The sequence below is a fragment of the Phalacrocorax aristotelis genome, chromosome 5, assembly GCF_949628215.1.
Source record: "Phalacrocorax aristotelis chromosome 5, bGulAri2.1, whole genome shotgun sequence".
Classification (NCBI taxonomy): domain Eukaryota; kingdom Metazoa; phylum Chordata; class Aves; order Suliformes; family Phalacrocoracidae; genus Phalacrocorax; species Phalacrocorax aristotelis.
In genome coordinates, this window is record NC_134280.1 from 55088967 (window position 1) to 55111308 (window position 22342).

Here is a 22342-nt window from a genome sequence, read left to right on the forward strand (position 1 = left end):
CAATGCCCTGCCAATATTTAAAAAGGTTGAACAAGATGACTCAAATAATTATAGGTCTGTCAGTCTGGTATTTGCCTTGGCCAAAATAATGATGTGGCTGACATGAATTTTGATCGATAAAGGTTTAAAGGATGATAATATAGTTGCTGGTGGTGAGTATGTGGCTATGGAAAATATATCTTGTCAAACTAATGGGATACCTATTTTTTATGAGGTGAAAGTTTGATAAATGTATCTATGTCAAATGCAGATATAACATACTTAGATTTTCAAATGGTGATGTAATATACTTAGATTTCTGTCAGGCAGTTGTCTAGACGGTGTATGACATTCTGATCAGAAAGTTATAAAGACAATAACAACCACTAAAAAATGAAAAATCCATTAAAATTACAAACTGGCTGCGAGAGGCCCTAGAAATATCACTGTAAATCAAAGTCTTTGACAAATATGTGTGTTTCTAGTGGAGTCACTAGTATTTAAAAAAATAAAATATTCCTGACTGTTTGTCTGCTTCAGGAGGGTGGACACTAGGCAGGTCAGCTTTGCAAGTGTAGGGTCATACATATTAGGAGCAAGAATGCACATTGTAGTAACAGGAGGAGGGATTCGCCTCTCATCAGGCAGGAGCATCTTTGAAAGATGTGGGGTCTGGGCAGACATCATCCAAGTTTGGTTTGTGGTGTTACAGTGTGTGGCCCAAAAGGGTTAATTCTGTTGTCAAGTGCCTGAATATTAAGGTGAGTGCTTGTTAGGAAGGTGTGCTGGGCATTACCCTTTGCTGCTTTTGTATTGTGTCCAGTATGGGATTGATTTGAAACACTTGAAACCTATGAAAAAGATTAAAACATTGGAGAAAACCCAAAACCTTAGGCTGAAATATGGAAGGAATGTAACCTAGCCGTAGGAGGATGAGGCCTATCTTGATTGCTATTGATAAGTAGTTAAAGGAAGAATAAATAATACGGACTCACAGCACAACTGAGTGAGAAGTTGAGGATAGAGAAAGGGGAGTTCATATATACGAGAATAATCAAAATCATGGAAAGTTGTTCTGAAGTGCTTAAATATTGGGGGTTTGACTTTTTTCTTTTTTTTCTTTTAAAGCTGGAAATATCTAAACCAAAATACCTAGTATAAAAACAGCGTCTCTCCTAGGTGAGACAGATGTTTTCTTCACATTAGAAAGCGAACAGACCTGCAGCTGTCATCTCTTCATTTGATGCCATGGTAGATTTTAAGGTAACATTTCAGTAAGACCCTTAATGCTTTGTGTGCAAAGTAAAGCAGCTCATGTGTCCTTCCTTCGGCAAAGTAGAGTATCTTATCATGAAAGAAGTGAGCTTAACTTTAAAACCAAAATTATGTGACATCCCCTTGTTGTTTATTCCATTCCAAAATACTCTTCTTTTGGGAACAGCATTGGTCAGTCTGTCATAGTACTGTGGAGTCGTCTTAGCAGAATCTCTTCAGTCCTAGTAATATGAAAATAGAATGGGCATGGCAGAATTAGGCTGCTAGGTAGTGTTGTAGTGAGTTGAACTGAAGTAGACTTCCTGGAATGAAGAGTCATTTTGCTTCTACTAGGAGTAGTCATATAAGGTACTCCTAGGATTTTGTATAAAGTTTGGTTTTGAAATATTGGTGTTCTGCTATTAGTTTCCTCTGTTTTGAGGAATAATAAATCATCTGGTCTTCAGCAGGATTGGTGCTTGTTTTTACATGTTCTTATTGCTTATGTTAGGCCAAGACATTTGGTCTTTCTTTTTATGGGTTCTTGTCCCTTTTTCCTGACAGTATCAGAATGAAACTGCCACGTGTAATTGGACTGTGTGAAAAGATGACAATATTGTTTCCCTCTCTAAACCAGTCTAATTTCTTGCTTTTTGGGTTGCTGTTACACATTGAAAGGATATTTCTGGTGAGTTGTCCGCAGTGATGCTAGATAGTTCTCTTGAGAGGTTCCAACTAATTCAGAATCTATCTCCATATGTAAACAGTCTAAATGATTCTTTTTGGTATCTAGAAATATTTATTATGCTGTACGTGACCTCAGTAAATTTTATCTGTCTCAGTCTTGCCCGTTTATGAAGTTTTATTAGCTGCTTCTGGAATTTTGATTCATTCGCAACTCCTTAATTTCAAGAACTCTAAATGAATTCACATTGCAGGACCTTCAGTATCCGTCCTGTTTCCTTTGTAGGCAGTTTTCAATAATGTGCGATGTCTTTAACACAGGTGGACCAAGGGGTTCTGCTAGGTCGAGAATAGGACCCCTTGTCAAAAAACAAACAGGGTTTGCCACATGGTAACTTACATGTATTTGCAGTCATTGTGCAAGTGGATGTGAGCAATGAAAACTTTTCAAAATTTGTCCTGTTAAAGCAGTTTTTTGTTTTTATTCCAGAAGGTATAGCTAGCTCTATTTGTGGTGGTATTTGTAAATAAGAGAGGAGTAATTACTGGGCATAAATCTCTTGCAGTCAAATGCAATCAATCTATAACTGCAGTAGGGAGACCAGAATAAGATTCTGGTGAGCCATAGTTCACAAGTGGCGATATTTACTATGGTTCATGCCAATCTGGCACCGTTGTGCAATACTGCTATAATAAGCTTATTCAATTAACGTCAAGAAAATATAAAAATATGGGTATACATGGACTTAAACTAAGCTTAAATTTGTAAGAACTTGTTGCCTTGTGAGTTTTGTTAAGGTCCCGTACAGAAGAAAAATATTTACCAGTCCTTTTTGCCCAAATGCCATATTTGAATTTGGCTGTCATAACCACAGTTGTTCTTCAGAAATTGGGCTTCATGTTTCTCAGACTGTTTGTGGGGTTTTTATCCCTGTTAGTTCCTTATGTTGGAGTGGAGATCTGGCAAGTGGGCTTAGTGGAGGGAGTACGTTCTCAATTTGTTATGGTTTCAAGGCTATGGTCTGTTTATACTCTAACTAGTTAAAGCCTTTATGCTTGTAGTTCTACAGCTATACCAATTCTGTTGGCTTCTTAATCAAGGAAGTATTTGCTCCTGAAAGAGGCAGACCTGTTTTTCAGCCTATGGAGGCATCAAGAAATTGCTAGTGAGTGCTTAGTGCTTCTCTGGCATTAACTACAGATGATTGGTGTTGGATGATATCCATTCCCAGTAATGGATTACTGAGCAGAGAGTTGTTATTGCATGAGATTTTTGGGAGAAAAGGTTTTCTTTTGTTTTCCTATAGGCACTGGTCACAGCATATATAGGCAAATTCTGTGGATAAATTAGTGTGTGTTTAGTTGGTCTTGTGAAACCACTCTTTTCACAATTCGACTTGAATAGTATTGTAGTGGTTATATTATCTGCTTCATTCTTTCAAACTGTGAAGATGCTGTCATGTTTAGAAATAAGTCATAAGTAAAATTGTTCCGTAGTGTGAATTAAATGACCAGTCAGTGTGTCCTTTGGCTTGTGAGGTGGGACACATCTCTCAGCTTACTATGCCCCTGCAGTGTTTGGTCCCCTGGCAAGACTGGGAGCCTTTGAAGTTGAGCAGGCCACCATGTTCCCAGAGAAAACAAGAGGAGAAAAGGTTGTTTGAAACGGATGTGCTAGTACTGGTGTGAAGGAATCATGCCTCAAAGGTAGTGAAGACTGAAAGAGAGAGAGAAGGGAGTGGATATTGTGTGAGAGAGATGGTTCATAATAGAAATGCCTTGTAATTAGGCAGCTGCTAGGTCAAAATAAACTGGAATGTATGTGTGGTTTTAAAGGACAACCCAACTGAGATGAATGAATGGTTCTCCTGAATGTGAATAGCTGAAGGTCTGTTGGTGGGTTGCCTGGCATTGGCCAGCTGCAGTGTGTTTTCCAGCCCTGGAAAGAGCAGATGTGTTCTGACCTCACTGCACTGGAGCAGCAGCAGGGGTTTGTGACTTCTGTCTACTCCTGTCCTACAGCTGTTTTCTTGAGCTAATGGATGGTTTTCTGACAGAATATGCTCTGGCTATAGTCTTAGTAAAAGAAGTTCAAAGTAGAACTTTGAAGGCTTTATGATAATTCAGTTTTTTAATAAGAATGCCTTTTTACCAGCTGCGTAGTCACTGCAGATGTGTTTTTTTCCCAATTCTCCCTTTGTGACTAGCATTAAGACTCAGTCTCTGTTTAAGTCCTTACAAATTGTATCCTTATTTACCCAGAAGAGCTTTTCTGTTCATCTTTGCATTGGAGTCTTATCAAGTTTACGTTTTATTTATTGCCAGCAAGCTTGCTGCAAGGAACTGTATTGTTACTGAGTGCTGCAGAAACAGAGAATCCAACATTGAAGAGCAGAGTTACATGACATCCTAAAGGCATAAGCATCACTTATTTGGAGAGGTAAAGGAGCAGACAGTCAGCAAAATTCACGGCTTGATGTTTTTATACAAGGCTAACCCTTATGGAAGCTGCATGCCTGCAGCTCTGCTGGAAAGTAAATGAACCAAGAAAATTCTGTCCTCAAGTTGAGTTAGTTGGTGTTTGAAAAACCTCTTTTTTTCCTCTCTCTCGGACATTTATTTTCTCATATTTTAGGAGGAGTTCTTAATATGCTAGTATTTTTTTGACTACAAATAAAGTTGATAACATTTTTGGTTTTATGTGCATATATGTGGGAGAGGGAGAGACAGGCTTGTACTGGAAACGAGGCAAAGATTTGCATTCTTGAACAGCTGATAGTTATCTTTTTCTATCTATTGCAAAATAATATTTCCCAAAGGCATTTGGTCCATTGAGGGACACTACAATGATAGTACACAGTAGTGGTTCTGTCCTTCCAGTAACCTGCTCATTTCTTTCAAAGAAAATGTTTTGGAGATAAAATAATCATTTTATTCTCTTCAGGGACAGTGTATTTGTGCACTGCCGGTTTAAGCAAGCAGCAGTGCTCACTGAGGTCAACAAGGCTAGCAGTGAAATGAAAGGTCAGTCCAGCTGTGCATGAGAGCTTTCTTGAGCATTTAGTAATTTCTCTGAAAATTAGTCTTCCTACATCCTGATGCTGTGCGTTGAAGAACTGACACATTCAAAATTCTATCATAAATTTGGATTTATTGCTGGAAGAAGCAAAAAAGCCTCTACACTTTAAGAGTAGTATTCCTTAATGACATCATTGATAATATTATTTTGATAATACTGCTGGGTGTTTTGGATGCAATTCTTTAATGAAGGATAGTGTAGGTGAAAAGCATGTAAAAGAAAAAAATACCGTAAGGAGGTTCCAAAAAAACACATGCTAGAAAAAGAAGGGTTAGAGAGCTAACAAAGTCAGACTTCACAGCTGTCTAGCCAGTTTCCTCTGTGCAGTATGGTTGGACAGGGCTAATCATGAGATGGCTTCTGTTTTGAGGCAGTATGGCCCCTGCCAGAGCCATGCTATCAGCACTTATTTCCTTTAAGAGGGTCTTTTAGGGGCAGTGTCTGCCTGTTCACAACATCCAAATAGAATACCCAGAGAGTCAATTGTTTGAGGGTATGAACTTAGTAAGAAGTGCTGTTTTTCCTTTCAGTTCTACAAAAATACAAAGCTTTGTGCTATATATAATCACACAGGCTGTGTGTGCTGAGTTCGCTGGATTATTTTTTTTTATGTAGAAGAATTGTAGTGAGATTGCTTGTAATAACACCACAGTTAGGGGAGAGCTGAGTTCCTGTGATATGTACATTTGATTGCTCTGTGATTCTCTCCAGCTTCACTGAATATTTCACAACATATTCCAAATGGATTAAAAATGATAGATTGTTTTGCCACAAGGAAAGACTCTCTTGAAAAACTTAAAACTGCAGTTATACATCTACTGAAGGATCTTGGAAATAGTTGTTTAAATAGAATTTGATGTTTTGTTGCCAGATAATACTTGCTGTCATGAGGCTTTATTCTAAGCCTATAAAACATGGCGTAATGATATGTACTTCGACAGAATGTTTGCCTGCAATCATTGTTTAATAGAACTATTCATTTCATTAAGTTCACCGTACTAGAAATTAGCACATTCAGATAGGTAATGGTGACATTTATATGCTATAATGAACATTTTCTTTTTGCTGTTTGCTTGTAAAATAGCGTAGGAAGACAAGACAGACACCCAAGGTTTTTTGGTATGCTACAAGCTACAGTTGTTGACGTGAAAACATCAGAATAATCTGATGGTAAGGATGTGTGTGTTGATGGTACAGTCAGATCGGTGTATAAAGAGGTTTTGAAACTTTGTTTCTGTGGTCTTGGTTTCTTTCATTTCTCCTGTGAAAGTGGTGTTTGTGGCCTCAGATAAAGAGCAAACTAGTTGTATTCCCCAAAGGAAGCCCAAATAGTTTGTAAGGTATTCATCTTGGTGCTTCTCATTTAACTTAGGAGAGAGGCACTGAGACTGTGAGGAGCTGGGAATTGTGGATGGAACACTCTAAATCAAAATAATTTTGAGAAAAATGGTGAAGTTCCCTTTGGTGAAACTGTATCTGCTGAAGACCCCATTCTTCTAGTTCATATTTGGATGTGGATAGAGATGTCTGTAACGTTAGTGAGGATTTTGGCCTTGTTGGATTTGCACTGCACAGACATAGGTTTGGAAGTGTGTACACATTAAGTCAGGGCTGATGTGATTGATGATTTCTTTATCAATCAGAAGGGACATTTCAGTCTTAATTTTCACAAAATAATGAAGACTGAATGGGGGATCTTGTTACAGGAAACAAACTAGGATTGAATGACCGTGACTTGGTTAATTTTAAAAATGATGACAGGATAAGTAATAATTGGTTTGTGGCTCAGGTTTTGGTTGCAAAAATGGAAAATTTTGACAGACTAGTGAGGCTGAGGGATATGAAAGTGACAGAGCTTGATTTTCCTGGAATGAGAGATGCTAATGCTTTCTGAGCCCCAGGGAAGGAAGGGAACTGCCTGAAGAAGGATACAAGAACTAACTGGAAAATCTTCAGGCAATGGAGAAGAGCCAGCTGACCTCACTGACTTGTAAAGATTTTTGTCACGCTTGTCATTCTACTCAAACCTAATCCCACTGGGTGTTCTTACTGGGATCTCAGCAAGTTTTATATTGTCCTAGAGTCATCTGATTTCAAGGGTTTTTTGTTGGTGGACGTGGATCTTACTTTGCCTTGACACATCCATCCATCCATCCATCCATCCATCCATCCATCCATCCATCCATCCATCCATCCATCCATCCATCCATCCTCAATTTGAGGCAAACAGTACGTATCTAAGTTTTTTTCAATATGACCACACTTGCTTTGCAAGTGTACTTTGTGGATGCACGTGGGTTGCTGTGATGTAAGCCTTCCATGGAAATGCCTGACTGCTTTTAACAATTAGCTTTTCTTTCCTCCTTTTATTTTCATCCCCTGTGCCTGAGCTCTTTAATGATAGCTTTACATGGTTTTGGTACTTCCTACCTCATATTAAAAGACCGTGTTTTGGTATGTGTTTTTGGTTGGTGTTTCCCCCCGCCTCCTTTGGGTTTACAACTGTTTCTATCTCCTGCAAGCCCTTCAGACCCAAGCTGCACTGACTGAATTGGAGAAGTGCAAGTGCACCCTGTTATCCACAAGAAGTTAGTGTCATAGGGAAGGAATGTATGCAGGGACTTATACGTAAATGTAATTTATAGCACAGAGGGTATAAAGGCAAGATCTTGGGGTTGGCCAGCTGGCCTTTTGGTGACTAAGGCAATTGCAGGGCAGGATATTGAATGATTGGAGATGGAACTCTGAAATGATGGGTGGAGAAGCAAGGGGAATGCTGTGTGCAGAAAAGCATTTTGTCTTGTGCCACAAGTGTGTCAGGCTTGGGATTCGTTTCACATAGGGAGGGTGTAGATCATAACTGTGGAAGCTATAGAGAGCTATAAAATCTTTGAAAGCTTATTGCATCCTGCCAATGTCTTAATGCTTTCTATCTTCCTCCATGCTTGCAAAGGTCCATTTACATGGCACATTAGCTTTTGGTCAGGTGTGTCTTGAGGAGACAGTTTAAAATCTGTTGTGAATTTTCCTCCTGTAGTGGAAAGTAAAACTACATGCAAACTAAAAAGCCAATCACACAGCAACAAAAATTGACCATAAGTAGAAGGTTAGATTATTAGATTGATGAAAAATGGAAAATGTCTTGTGAGCTATAGGACACTGGGCCTCTCACTTTTCAACTGATTCGGCCAACATCTAGGAATGGATTTAATGTACTGTTCTTGGTGAGGTTTTACTGGTTTGCTGCTAACATGTGTTGCATTAAACTGCGCTTAGTCTTGGGCTTGCCAAGGAATGTGACTAGGTTAGCAAGCTGCTTTCTTATCAATCAGGAGTCAAATGATCCAGAAGAGGAACACATAGTTCCTAGTGAAGGATCATTGGAAGCAGGACAGATTTGCTAATTAGATTCCTTTTATTTTAATTTATTTTTTTACATCAGTAGAATTCTGCAAACAAATGTAGTTGGGCAGTGAGTGTCAAACACTACAAATCATTGTTACAGTACATTAATTAAGGTCATGGAAGAACATCTCTGGGAGAGAAGATTCCCCTTTTTTGCATAAGCTTTGATCTGCATTCTCTCGGTCACCTCATTTCTTTCCCTTAGGACTTCTGATCCCAGAAGGAACAAAACTTGCCGTCTTCTGGCCCTGGCAATTTCCTTACAGTGAAACTTGTCAAAAGACATGAGATGGCATGGCTAAAGGCAGACACAAAGTCCTGGTTAAAAGTACTCACAAGCACACTCTTTTAATGGTTTCCTTCCCTTGCCTTCCCCAACCCCCCCGGAAAAAAAAAGCAAAAAGCTATGCTTTCGTGCAATTGAAGAGTTAGAAATGGTAGTGACTAGATTCTGGATGCAACTGCTTAAACATCATATCTTCATTTATCCTTAGAAACCTAATTTGTATGTCATGCTGTTACCTCTGAGAAGTGATGGAAGCCTCTCTATCCTTGAATGTTTTGGGAAATAATTGTACTGTAAGGAATTAACCTGCACTCATAGGGTAGTGAACCGAAAATAAATGGCGTTGAGGTCCTTTTGCTGTTCTAGCTAAGCAACCTGATGTTCAGAGGCTTGTGAATTTTCATCCTGCAATTCCCCCGTTGTGAGTCCAGCTCCCTGTGCCTTGTCCTTGCAACCCCCTGTACGGTCCCTTCCCCTCTGCTGCAGCACTAGGCTGGCTTTGCCTGCATTTCTGACTTGATCTTCTTCCTGATGGGCTGCACAACAGATCCTCAGTTGGAGCCCAGGGAGTATAGAAAGAAAAGGAAGCATACCCTTGTGGTCAGGGTACTAGCCTGAAACTTTGATTTTTTAAATTTTTTTTTTATTTTTTTTTTTAAAATACACTTTGTCAGACTTCTTTTGTTATAGTGCTTGGAATTTCTTTAGGATATGGATGACAGAGGGTATTTTGTCGTTTAATTACCTTTTGAAATCAAGGGGAGCTTGTATGCCTAAATATCTGTGTTTTATCCTGTATATGTTTGTTTACCATCTACAAAGGAGAGAATAATACTTTCTTACCTCACAGGACTTTGGGGGAGCAAAAGGAGGGATAGCTATTCTTCAGAATGATCTATCTCCCAGATATAAGACTGTATTTACCCTAACCTCTCCTTCCTCTGAACCTTCTTCCCTGATAACATCATCTTGACCAGATAACCTTCTCTTCCTAATACGCATACATATTATGTATGCACACATTTTCTTTTATATTTCTATATATTATATATTAAACATGTTATTTTTATACTTCATGTAGTATTTTCAATACATACAAATATTTTAATCAAAATACTTTGTGTAAACCACTGCTTTTACATTTTGTTAGGGCTGGGCCATAGGCGTATCTGCAGGCTGCAGAAAGATGTTGGTGTTTTGCTCAGAGTTAGTGGCTGCTGTGCTAAGGTCTTTCCTCACCATCGATCTATTTATGATTAATAAAATGCTGGGTCCATGGCTGCTTCTCACCACATGTGTTGATCTGGATGGATGGATGGATCTGAACTGCAACCATTGCTAGTTAGAAAAGAGCTTACTAACAAGCAATCTAAGGGAAGAAACAAACAATCTATGTATGATTGAAAGGGCATGGATAATAAGGTAAATGAGTTCTGAGAAAATGGTCCATATAAATGCTTTTCCTGCCTCATAGGCGTTTGTAAAGCGCTTTGAGATTGTTTATATAGAGATCACAATATCTGTGTGCAATTCTCAAATTTTCCTCCAAACAGGGAAGAAATTTCAATATGAATTGTTTCTGTGTAGGGGTTCATGTTTCTTTAAGCTCACAGAATGCTTCACTTGCTAGCAGTCACTCTGATTTGTCTTTAAGATAGTGATTTTTTTGTTTGTTTGTTTGTTTCAATTAAAACAATGTAAAAATATTGCCCAATTAGAAAGCATTATAGTGTGTTTATAAGTACCCTTGAATGTACTTATCCACTGGGAGCACGCAGATGTCTGGAATTTAATTTCTCTGCAGCACATTGGGGGTAGGGACAGAAGAGAAGTAGCCAGAAAATTATGGTTGCTGCAGTAAATACCAGGCTTTTCTTAGTGACCTGCACTGACTGCAGACCTTATTACATCTAATGTAAGCATAAAGCATCTGTTCAGCAATGCCGTTCTCTGTCTGGTCTTTATTTGTACCACCAAATGATGTGTTCCTGGCTGATTGTTGCCTGTTGTGGGGAGTAATGAAGAAAAGGGGGCGTCACATTTTAAAGCTGATTGTAAAAAAGATGTTATGAAATACCTGCAAGGCAGCACTGTTCATTAAGCAGTGGCAACCTTGCTTCACGTCTGTAGTGTGGTCCCTTCTGAGCTCCAGAGTCATAGGCACGCAGGTCAGCAGAAATCCTGTGGGTGGATGGTATAGCCTGTAGTGAGCTGAATGGATGGTGAATAAAGCTGTTGTTTCAGAAAGGTACCTTGAGGCCTCTAAGGGTGTTGTTTATTTGGGGGTTCCTACAAAGTCAGTCTGTGTTGTCAGGTGGTGACACCCTGTGAAAAGGCAGAGGTGGTGAACCTTGTGGTCTCAATCTAGCAAGTTCTTTTGAGCATGGTACTGCTGCTGGTACATGGCATGTACTGTCTTTGCTCTGGGCCATTGAAGGTGAATCTAGGGCACTGCCTTTCAGTAGCTTGCGATTTAGCTTGATTTTAGTCATTGTTGGCAAAGCTGGCACTTACACTGAGGTGGCTTTTACCAGACCAAAAGGGGTGCAGCAGCACTTGTCATTTGTGCTTTGTAGGAGTTTTTACCCCATCAGGCTACAAAGCTGCAGTAAGTGCATCTGGGCAACACGTTGGCCGTGGGTGGGTGTCATGGGGGCAACTCCCCAGAGCTGGTGAGTCTGCATCATATAGCAGTTCCTGGTCTGGTTGTACCCAGTGTGGTTTAAATGACTCCCTTACAACCTGATAAGCTGGCTATCGGGTTGCTCTGAAGGGTGGGCAGAGTCACAGCTGTTATGAGTAGAATACAAAGCTTTATGAAGTCAACAGTGTTCTTTTACCTGGTTTGCAGGCTCTGTACCTGCTGCTATTAGATACAGGAAGAACATACACCTTTGTTAGGGAATGTTTTATATTCTAAACACCACTTTGATTGGTTGTGCTTTTTTTTAAATGTAGTGTTTGTGAAAGGGATCCTGGCAGTAAGTATGAGCCACCAACCTGAGCATTTCTTTTGTAGCAATGCTTTGGATCAGTGCCTGTGTTAGCATATGTCATGGTTCAGCCCCAGTCAGCAACTAAACACCACGCAGCCACTCGCTTACCTCCCCCACCCCTGTGGGATGGGGGAGAGAATCAGAAGAGCAAAAGCACAAAAAAATACCCAACCAAAACCCACAAAACAAACCACAAAAAAAAAGCCAAAACCTGTGGGTTGAGATAAGAACAGTTTAATATTTAGAATAAAATAATGATGATAGTATTGATTATGGTAATAATAACAACAATAATGATAATATAAAAAGAAAAAGGGAAAAAACCAGAAGCACAAATGATACAACCGCTCACCACCCACCGACCGACGCTGCCTGTCCCCGAGCCGCGATTGCTGTCTCCCTACCCCGGCCAGCTCCTCCCAGTTAACATACTGGGCATGATGTTACATGATACGGAATATTCCTTTAGTCAGTTTGAATCTGCTCTCTTAGCTGTGCGCCCTCCCCTCCTGGCTTCTGGTGCACCCAGCAGAGTATGGGAAGCTAGAAAAGTCCTTGACTAGTACAAGAACTACCCAGCAACAACCAAAACATCTATGTGTTATCAATATTGTTTTCATACTAAGTCCAAAGCACAGCACTATGCCAGCTGCAGTGAAGAAAATGGACTCTGTCTCAGCTAAAACCATGACAGCGTATTTCCTAGGGAAGTAGCTGACATAGGATTATTCACACCTCAGATAAAATTTGTTTATTTTATTAGCAGCAGCTTCAGTATCTCCAATTTTCAGTCATTGGTGAAGATGCAGAATTTGCTTTTTTTCTAGAAAGCCTTCATGTGTTTCCATGTGTGGATCTTGTTTCCATGGCATCAGCCTTAAGCTCGAGAAGCATTTGTGGGAGCATTAGCCAGTGAATAGGCATTAGGAACCAGCCCTTCTCCCATCTCCCATGTAGGGCTCTGACGTGTGGTGAGGGTAATGATATGGGATATGTCAATGATTTATGCATTTTAAGAGTCAGGGTTTAAAGCTTTGCCTACTTGCGGTATTGTGGAATGGAAGACTTGATGCAGCCCAGCTAGTGCTCTTGCAAAGGCATTGCTTTTCCTGCTGCTCTGTCATGATTTTTCTGAAGATGAGTCCATCCTGGAGTGTGCTGTGACTTGAATTATTTTTCTTGCCTCATTTTCCCCAATGCTTTAATGTCTTGGCTAAGCACCTCTATCCTAAAGAATCTGTTTTTTCTTCCTTGCCATTTTTGTGGTAGGATGGCATTGACCAAATGTTTTCATGTCACAGCTGTGGTGTGGGTACATTGTGAGTAGTAGTGATTGCAGTGTTTATTTGGAACACAATCGTAATCACTCAAACTAGTCTGTGCGTCAGTCTTGGATATCTCTTTTGCAGTAAGTGCTCAAGCACAGTGGGCTGAGTACAAGGACTATTTTGTTAACTTCTGTGATTTTAGGTTATGCAGACATTGAGGCGATTGCAGCAGTTTCTCTGGCCACAAAAACTATAAAGTTATGCATGCAGAAAACCATATAAAATTTTGATGGTGTGGACTTCTATTTTTAAATTTACTTCTGTTTTATATTTTATTTTTGCAAATGTACTTTTAAGAAGTAGAAGAATGTGCTTATTAATGTTTTCCAGCTCAGTAGTACGTGTAATTGGCAGCTAGGTGTAAGACAGTGAACTGGATACAGGATTTTGAGGGGATTGCTCATTTTTTAATTTAAAACTTGAGGACACTCAGCAGGGTGACCTTGTGTAGGATGATGTCTGTATTACATCAGATAATTATGCCAGCAGTGACATTGCAAAAGAATTCGATGGGAGAGAGAGGCCCTTGCAGTAGGGCAGCAGGCTGCTGGTGGTGCTTGTTACCATAATTTGTGAAGAACTTAGGAAAGCTTAGTGAGTGATACTATGTGATATACGCTAAAGCAACTTAAACGTCTGACATGTTCACAGCAGCTGCAAAGAAGAAAGAAAAATACAGTGAACTATGGGGTTGCTTTGAAAAAAAATCTATAACTGATTTCCATTACTAATGAGTTTGGGAGAAAATGCTTGCATTGGTTTCTTTCTTTCTTTTTCTGCACCTTTTAAAAATTAAACCATCCTGCTGCTAATAGAAGAGTTGAGTTCTATGGTATTTTTTTTCTGCTTTCTAGACAAATGACCATAGGGATCATATAACTTCAGGTTTATCACACTGAGCCTGTATACTTTATGCAGTTCTATAGGGGTCATCTGGAAAAACAGTATAGATAAGAGAAATTGAGATCTTCATTGCCCTTTTGATTCTCAGCTGTCTCTGTGTGGCTCTGATTTTACAAAGGCTTAATCTGCATTTGTGCTATGACCATGAATAGTCTTGTTGGATCCAGTGGATGTTGTCAAGGGTGTGATGTTTTTGCAGAATTGTGGCCAGTCTTGCTCCTAAGGATTGAAACGTCACTGGTGACTGCATTTTGAAAAGAAAAGGCCTGTATATTAACAAAACAAACATACCCCCCCACCACTAAGCCCCTAAGTGAGATTGCAAATGAAATTTCATTTAAAAGTGAGAGCACTTCAACTTTGATTTTGCGTCCTACAAACTGTTGTTGTTTGTTTCAGGTTAATTTTTATTATCCTATCATAATTGTGGTGGTTGTCTTCCTGTTGGTAAGCAGGTTCTCTCTTATTCATTCATACTTCTTTTTCAGATCGCATGTGGCTCAGAGCATAATCTGGCAGTAGTTGGTAAGTAGCTTAATTTTGTATCAAATCCTCTCACCCTTTTTCACTTTTTAAGTAGCACAAGATGAAAGAAAAACATGTACATCAAACATACTGAGTAATTAAGGGCATTTTGTACAGCTGAAAGGAGGAAAGTAATGTATAGAAGTGAGGGAAAGAAGAGAAACCAGTCGCATGAGTGGTGGTGATGAAAAGGTGCCCTTGTTGACCAGTGTCGTGGTTTAGCCAGCAGCTCAGCCCCACACAGCCGCTCGCTCACTCCCCACCGGTAGATGGGGGAGAGAATCAGAAGGGTAACGCTCGTGGGTTGGGATAAGAACAGTTTAATAATTAAAATTAAAAGAAACAACAGTAGAAATGCAATGTAAAGGAGAACAACGAGAGGCGCAAAGCCCCGGGGGAGGGGGAAGGGAGGGGAGAGGGGGAACGAACTGCACGCGCCGCAGCCGCTCGCCGCCCGCCGACCCGACTCCGCGCTGCCACTGCCCCCCCCCAATATATTGGTCACGGTGTCACATGGTATGGAATGAACCTGCCATTGGCCAGTCGGGGTCAGCCGTCCCCACCATGGCCCTGCCCCTCCCAGCCCCCCCGCCCCGCCACGCGGCGGAGCGCGGGAAGCTGGAAAGGTAGCCCACCCCCACAGTGAGGAGAATTAACCCCTTCTCAGCCAAAACCAGCACAACCAGCCCCTGTAAGCAGAGAGGGGTTGACAGATATAACAGCAAGATACGTTTGCCAAGTGCTACAGCCTGTTTTAGAGTGGAGCCATTGCAACAATTCAAGATGCAGATTCAGAGTAGCACCTAATTTGAAGCTGGTCAAAAGCATCTTTGTTTAACATGGAAATTTTCCATTTAAAAAAAAGATCCTGTGTGTTTTGTTGTTTGCTTGGAAAATCCTCAAAATGTTAGTCAATGATAGTCAGGTTCTTTAGTGCATCTTAGTATAATGCAGCTGTTGTAATAGTGATGAAAGTACTACAAAGCTAATGTCGGTGGAAAAATTGAATTTTGTGTACTAATTCCAGGAACAATCAGATTCTTGCTTTCATGTGATGAGTTGACAACTGAAGTTTGATGCGCGATTGTTATTATTTATAAATACCTGTTTAAGAACATTTTAAACTGTAGATTTTCAGGTGCTTTATAAAAGATTTCAGCATAATTATATCCATTAATAGGCAGGGTGAGAGAGATGAAGAAAGGAATTCTATGCTAATCAGAGCTGGAAATGAAACAGTCTTCTAAGTTTCAGTCAGCACTCCATCCACATAGACATTTTTGGCCTAACTGATGCGTTGTGATATTAAGTGAAGAATTTGCTTGGTTTTTCTCAAGTCTGGTATGACAAGTGTGGAGAAACCAGCTGTTTGGTCTCCAGCCTGCATTCCATGCCCTCATTTTTAAGGTATTTATTTTAGCGTTGTGTCTTATCAGTTTCATTAAGTGGCCACAGTGGTGGTGTTCTATGTATGTAGTGTATATTTCTATATATCATAGAATCGTTAAGGTTGGAAAAGACCCTTAAGATCATCGAGTCCAACCGCTAACCTATCACTGCCCAATCCACCACTAAACCATATCCTCAAGCTCCACGTCTACCCTTCTTTTAAATACCTCCAGAGATGGACACTCAACCACCTCCCTGGGCAACCTGTTCCAGTGTTTGACAACCCTTTTGGTGAAGAAGTTTTTCCTAATATCCAACCTAAACTTCCCCTGGCGCAGCTTGAGGCCGTTTCCTTTCATCCTATCGCTTGTTACTAGGGAGAAGAGACCGACCCCCACCTTGCTACAATCTCCTTTCAGGTAGTTGTAGAGAGCGATAAGGTCTCCCCTCAGCCTTCTCTTCTCCAGGATAAACCACCCCAGCTCCCTCAGCCACTCCTCATAAGACTTGTTCTCCAGACCCTTCACCAGCTTCGTTGCCCTTCTCTGGACACGCTCCAGCACCTCGAAGTCCCTCTTGTATTGAAGGGCCCAAAACTGCACGCAGTACTCGAGGTGTGGTCTCACCAGTGCCAAGTACAGGGGCACGATCACCTCCCTGCTCCTGCTGGCCACACTAATCCTGATACAAGCCAGGATGCTGTTGGCCTTCTTGGCCACCTGGGCACACTGCCTGCTCACGTTCAGCCAGCTGTCGACCAACACCCCCAGGTCCTTTTCCTCCAGGCAGCTCTCCAGCCACTCTTCCCCAAGCCTGTAGCGTTGCATGGGGTTGTTGTGACCGAAGCACAGGACCGGGCGCTTAGCCTTGTTGAATCTCACACCGTTGGCCCCGGCCCATCGATCCAGCCTGTCCAGGTCTCTCTGTAGGGCCTTCCTGCCCTACAGCAGATCGACATGCCCACCCAACTTGGTGTCATCTTCAAACTGACTGAGGGTGCACTCAATCCCCTCATCCAGATCATCAGTGAAGATTTTGTACAGAACTGGCCCCAACACTGAGCCCTGGGGGACACCACTCGTGACCAGCCACCAACTGGATTTGATTCCTTTCACACCACTCTCTGGGCTCGGCCGTCCAGCCCGTTTTTAACCCAGCACAGAGTGCACTTGTCCAAGCCGTGAGCAGCCAGCTTCTCCAGGAGAATGCTGTGGGGGACAGTGTCAAAGGCCTTACTAAAGTCCAAGTAGACAACGTCCACAGCCTTCCCCTCATCCACTAAGCGGGTCACCTTATCATAGAAGGAGACCAGGTTAGTGAGGCAGGACCTCCCTTTCATAAACCCATGCCCATAAGCCCGATCCCCTGGTTGTCCCGCACATGCTGTGTAATGGCATTCGAGATGATCTGCTCCATGACCTTTCCCGGCACTGAGGTCAGGCTGACAGGCCTGTACTTCCCCAATATATTGTAGTATATTTCCTAATTACCCTTCTACAATTAAACCTTTTAGCGAATTTGTTAAGTTCTACTTAGTTTATGGCTGGCTTTAAGAAAAGATTTTTCCCTTTACCTTCTCCCTACTTGATCAGTGTCACATGCCTGTATTGTCAGGCTGGTGCTTCTGAATGTTGACTGAAGAGCAATCTGAAGAATCATATTGTGTTTCTTGCTGAATTGATGAAGTAAAAGTATGTTGCTAGCAGGTCCCAGTGTGAATGAAAGCAAAGCATTGAGTTTGAACAACCTTCTCTCTCCTTTATGTGCTTTTAAGCTTTCTGCCTTCTAGGGAGAGATCTCTAGAAAAAATGGGTAGGGGAATAAAGTTCTAGAAGTAAGTTACAGTAAACTAAGAACTTTGCGTATGTAAAGAACATCATATACCTGTCTAAGCTGTGTGCTATGCTCATGGAATCAAATGGGAAAATTATCAATGCAGGAAGCTAGCTGATTTTGAGGAAAACAGAGATGTGATGTTACTGGTTTTTTGTTGTGGGTTTTGTTGTGTGTTTTGTTGTGTTTGTTTTTTTTTTTAAATAACTATGATACCTTTTATTCCTGAAATGAATTTTTATATGTCCTTTTAAAAGGTTGACTTTTCAGAATATTCTGTGGTAGGATTTCTCTGATCACATATCTTAGTTCAAAGCTGTCATCTGTTTTATTCCTTAAAGATATCACACAGATTTCCATAAATATGCCTACTTGATTGTACAATTTTCTTATAATTCAAGCAGTTTATTTAAGATACCTATATCATCAGTTTCTTAATTAGTAAATGCTTGAATGATTGACTTTTAGACTGAAACACCTCACATTTTTTATGAAAGGTAAACTGAAAAGCAAGCCTTTTAACAAACAGTATGGTATTCAAGTCACTATTTCTGGTTGTATATACACATGTGTTTGTGCTTCTTTTTTCTTGCATCGTCTTTTAAATAGAAACATTTTTAAGACAAAGAGGCTATATTTATGATCCATTTCACAAACGGTGAAGTTGTATTCCAGTCATCTTGCTGATGATACAAACTGATTTGTAGGCTAGCAAGCAGTTAGCTTTTTCATGTTCCTTTATATAGTCTGTATGCATTTGTACGGTTCAGTTATATGAATTCTCTTGCTTTCTCCTGCTGAAGTCAGTGCACAGTTTGGCTGTTCTCGTCACTGGGGTGGCACTGACTCCTTCATGGGTAAATTGGAAGAAATCAAGTTTTCATTTGATCATGAGTTAAATGCTTGATACAAAGGAGAAAGTGCGGGATGTCTACAAATATACCTACATTTCTAAACTTAATGGGTTAAAAGTAATAGTACATCAAAAAAGCATAAACATCTTCACTTCTAGCTCTTGGTGAAAACGTGTACGTTTTTGTTTTGGTTTGGGGTTGTTCTGGGATACTAATTCTAAAATGAGCAAGTACTGGAGTATTTTTCATATTCATAGGACCTTTCACATGAAAACGAAAATCCCTGCCTAATAAGAAAAAACCTTGTGCTTTTTCACCTCAATCAAGGATTAATCATCATAGGACCTAGCTTATTTTTGATTAAAAAGCCGAATGGTTGTTTAATAAATGTTGTATAATATCTCACATCTGAAAAACGTCTTCAACACTGACAACTGTGTATGTACTTACTGAGCACAACAAAGGCTGGCTTTTCAACCCAGGTACGATAGCTGCACTGTGTAGCACTGAACTTCATTATATTAAGACAATCTTTGAATGACACAAAAACATAATGAAACTAAATCACTCTGATAAAATTGAGCTTTTCCAAGTTTGGGAGTCTATAGTGTTTTCAACACTGAAGAAGTAAGGAGGTTTGATTCTTACCCTAAAAGTATGTGATTAAAAATGGTATTTATGGAGAAGGGTTTGATCAGGTTCCTACCTGCTCCCCACTAAGACTTTGATCCTCTTTTCTTTTTGAAGAGAATAGTTATTCTTTAAAAGAATACTTAGCATGCCACCTGTAGCTCATACATTGCTACAACTTAAATAATCAAGCAATAATAACTATGCAAAAGTAGAGTTGCTATAAAACATAATGTCTTGACTGTACTGCAACCACAGGGCACAGGACAGTATGTCTTGAAAAGCCTCCAAATGTAACTGTGTTATTTTAATAAAAAATAAACACAGAAATTTTATTCAAGCCTCCTTGAAGTAGTTAAAAAAAAAATATGACAAGGATGACACTTCTATAATCTGGCTCCCCAAAACCTTGGTAAAGCGTAATATCCCTTTGTGGTCTTGCTTTTAGTAATTTTTTCAGCCTGTATAAACAAATAAAAATCTTCTAAAAGAAAGAAGAAATTGGGCTTTGTGATTACTGTCGTTGTGCAGTTACTCCCTTGATACTTGTCTCATCTGGACTTTTTCCTTTTCAGGTTAGCTACTTAGCACTGCTTTTTCCTTGTAAGTAATGGTAGTGGAGAGGGCACCATGTAATTAATGTTACAACAACAACAAAAAACCCCAAAGCGCCCAAGCTGGCCACCGAACCGTAAGCACGTTTTGCACATGGAAACACAAGTGACATTGCACATGGAAGCACAAGTGCCATACAAGGACACAAGCCCCTGTCCGATCACACTGAGCTCCCTTTCAGTGTTTTCAATGCAACAGCATTTTCATACAACATTTTAAAAATTTTGCTAAATAATAGTCCCCCTCCAGAAAAGGGACAGATTTGTCTGCCATGGCCTTTTTTGTTTGCTGTATTTTAGAATATGTTATCTGTTTCAAGATTCTGTCTTCTCTGTGGCTCGTTTGCAACTCCTGCTGTAAATATCATGACGTGGGCATTCACATCCCTCTGAAGCTGCAGTTCATCCAGTTGGGGAGTCAACAATAATACTAAATTTAATGGAAGAATAGTCTCTGTAGAGGAAATTAGGATAAAACATCTCCCTGCTCAAATGGCAGGTCGTGCTTCAAATGCTCTGAACTAAAGTGTGCAGTAGGGTTAGAGGGGCAGTAAAAGAATTGTTATTTCGTGATCTGTTAAAATTTGCTCCTTATCTTCTTATGCTGGAAGAACATACCAATTATGATCTAGAAAACAAGTGTGATCAAAGTGATCCCAAACTTAGGGAGCTGGTGATACACATCCTAAAATGATGGTATTGTTTAATGGCATCACAAACACTTTGGTTCCATATTGTGTAATAAGTAGCTTTAGGGTTCTTACATGGGAGACACTACCTCTTAATTAACAAGGTCATGTTCTTTTAGTGAAGTTCCGTGATTCCAACTAAATTATTGTGTAAAGCATCAGTTGAGGAAGTACTGTAACAGATTATGAAAGGCATATTCCTATGGCAGAGTGAGCACCAATGGGGAGAGGAGACTGCGTGGTCTGATGGACAGATCTCTGCGTTATGCTGACAGCATTATTTAGATGTTTGCAGCAGCCCTATAAAGCGGCAGATGTAGTCATGTGTCTGACGTTTGGTCCCGGGGGACACAGCAGTCTGTCATAAAGAGTAAATCATAAATTCTCTCTCTTGCTTTTCATATTGTTGTAGTATTTGGAAGAATCTTCCGCATACACAGTGGAGGGCACTGGTGTTCAGCAAGGAGCCTCAGTCTGCTAGTCTATTGCTTTATTTATTATGCATGAAAAATCCCAGTGCAGCCAGGGTCTCTATTGTAAATGTTTCCTGGCAGACCAGCATGGAGTCATGTTGCAGCACGCTGTCTCTTTGCATTGCAGCACTAATCACATTCTTTGCTTATTAAAGGGCACCTGGCAGGACTTCGAGTAACCATCACTGTTGTCGTTTTCATGGGGGTTATATGTTGGCCTTCTAAATTTGTTCTCTGGCAGAGCCATTTTGTATGTCATTTAGCTCTTAATGTGGCTTTGACTGTTAAAATAGCTCTTCAAAACATAAACTGCTTTGGTTGTATTCATTATATAAAAAAAGCAGCCTTGCTGATATCATTAACTTGAGCACCTGTCTGAGTGCTTTCTACAGAGCTAGATACAGATCTGACATCAGCGTTTTCCTGTCATGTTTAGATATAGTGAGCCTTAGCAGTGCTGTTCAAATGTCTTTCTGCTTTGCATTATTTTTCTGTAGACTGTTTCATGCTCCAGGCACACTAATAGTTCCTTTGGTAAGATGGAAACTGAAAACGAATCTTAAATGGCTGATTTTTTTTGTTATTTCCGGAAGTTACCCTCACAAAATTTGATCCTCTAATCTCTTTGAGCTTCTTTTTCCAAGGGCTAATGGAAGGTCAAGCTGGCAACGATTTTATGGATTTGTGGGTGTAAAATGATGAGGAGAGAAATGAGGAAATGCTAATTTGAGCATTTGGAAAAGCCTCCTGATGGAGCTAAAAATTTTTTTTTATCAACCAAATTGTCTAAGGTCAGTGGCCGCTGGTTATAGGAAAGGGAGGATATTTTGCTGTGAAAAGCTAATTAGATCATACTGACCCCCTAGAAAGAAATTCTAGAGTTTAGGACAAGATCTGGCTGTATTGCATTTTCTATGACTGAAATGAAGTCTAGATTTTACAGTTACCTTCTCTTCTAAGCTTCGTCACTATATTGATGCATGTTTTGGGCAATTTGACTCTGCAGAATGCTTTGTTCATCATCTTCTCTTCTCTGTATGGCTTGTCAATTCAGATTGTGAAATGTTTGGAATAAAAACTACCTCTGAGTGTATTTTCACACTGCCTAGCTTAATGGGACCTGATATATTTTTTTTAAAAAAAACTGCATTGCAACTAGTAAAAGTTGCAATCACTTTTCTTCCCCTCAGAGAGGCAATTGTAAAATATAATTAATCTTGGTGTGTGTGTCTCTATCTTAATTCACATCATTCAGCATATAAACCAGTAATAATGCAGTGCTTGTCATATTGTTTACAGTGTGGTTTCCTGTCATTACCAGATACAGAGCTGCTTAGGCTCTGAAGATAAAAGTTGTTATTTTTCTGTATAAAAAGCTCAGAGTTGTTGTAAAATTTTTAATTGAACTTTACATATTGCTG

The 22342-nt window shown here is 40.1% G+C and overlaps 1 protein-coding gene across 1 annotated transcript in view; it reads left to right on the top strand.

Annotated features, from left to right (window-relative positions):
• The window catches only part of SERGEF (secretion regulating guanine nucleotide exchange factor), a 166065-nt gene that overhangs the window by 73439 nt on the left and 70284 nt on the right, over nucleotides 1–22342 (top strand). Inside the window, 1 exon segment of the mRNA XM_075094659.1 lies at nucleotides 14403–14439. Coding sequence (XP_074950760.1) covers nucleotides 14403–14439 — 37 coding nt within the window.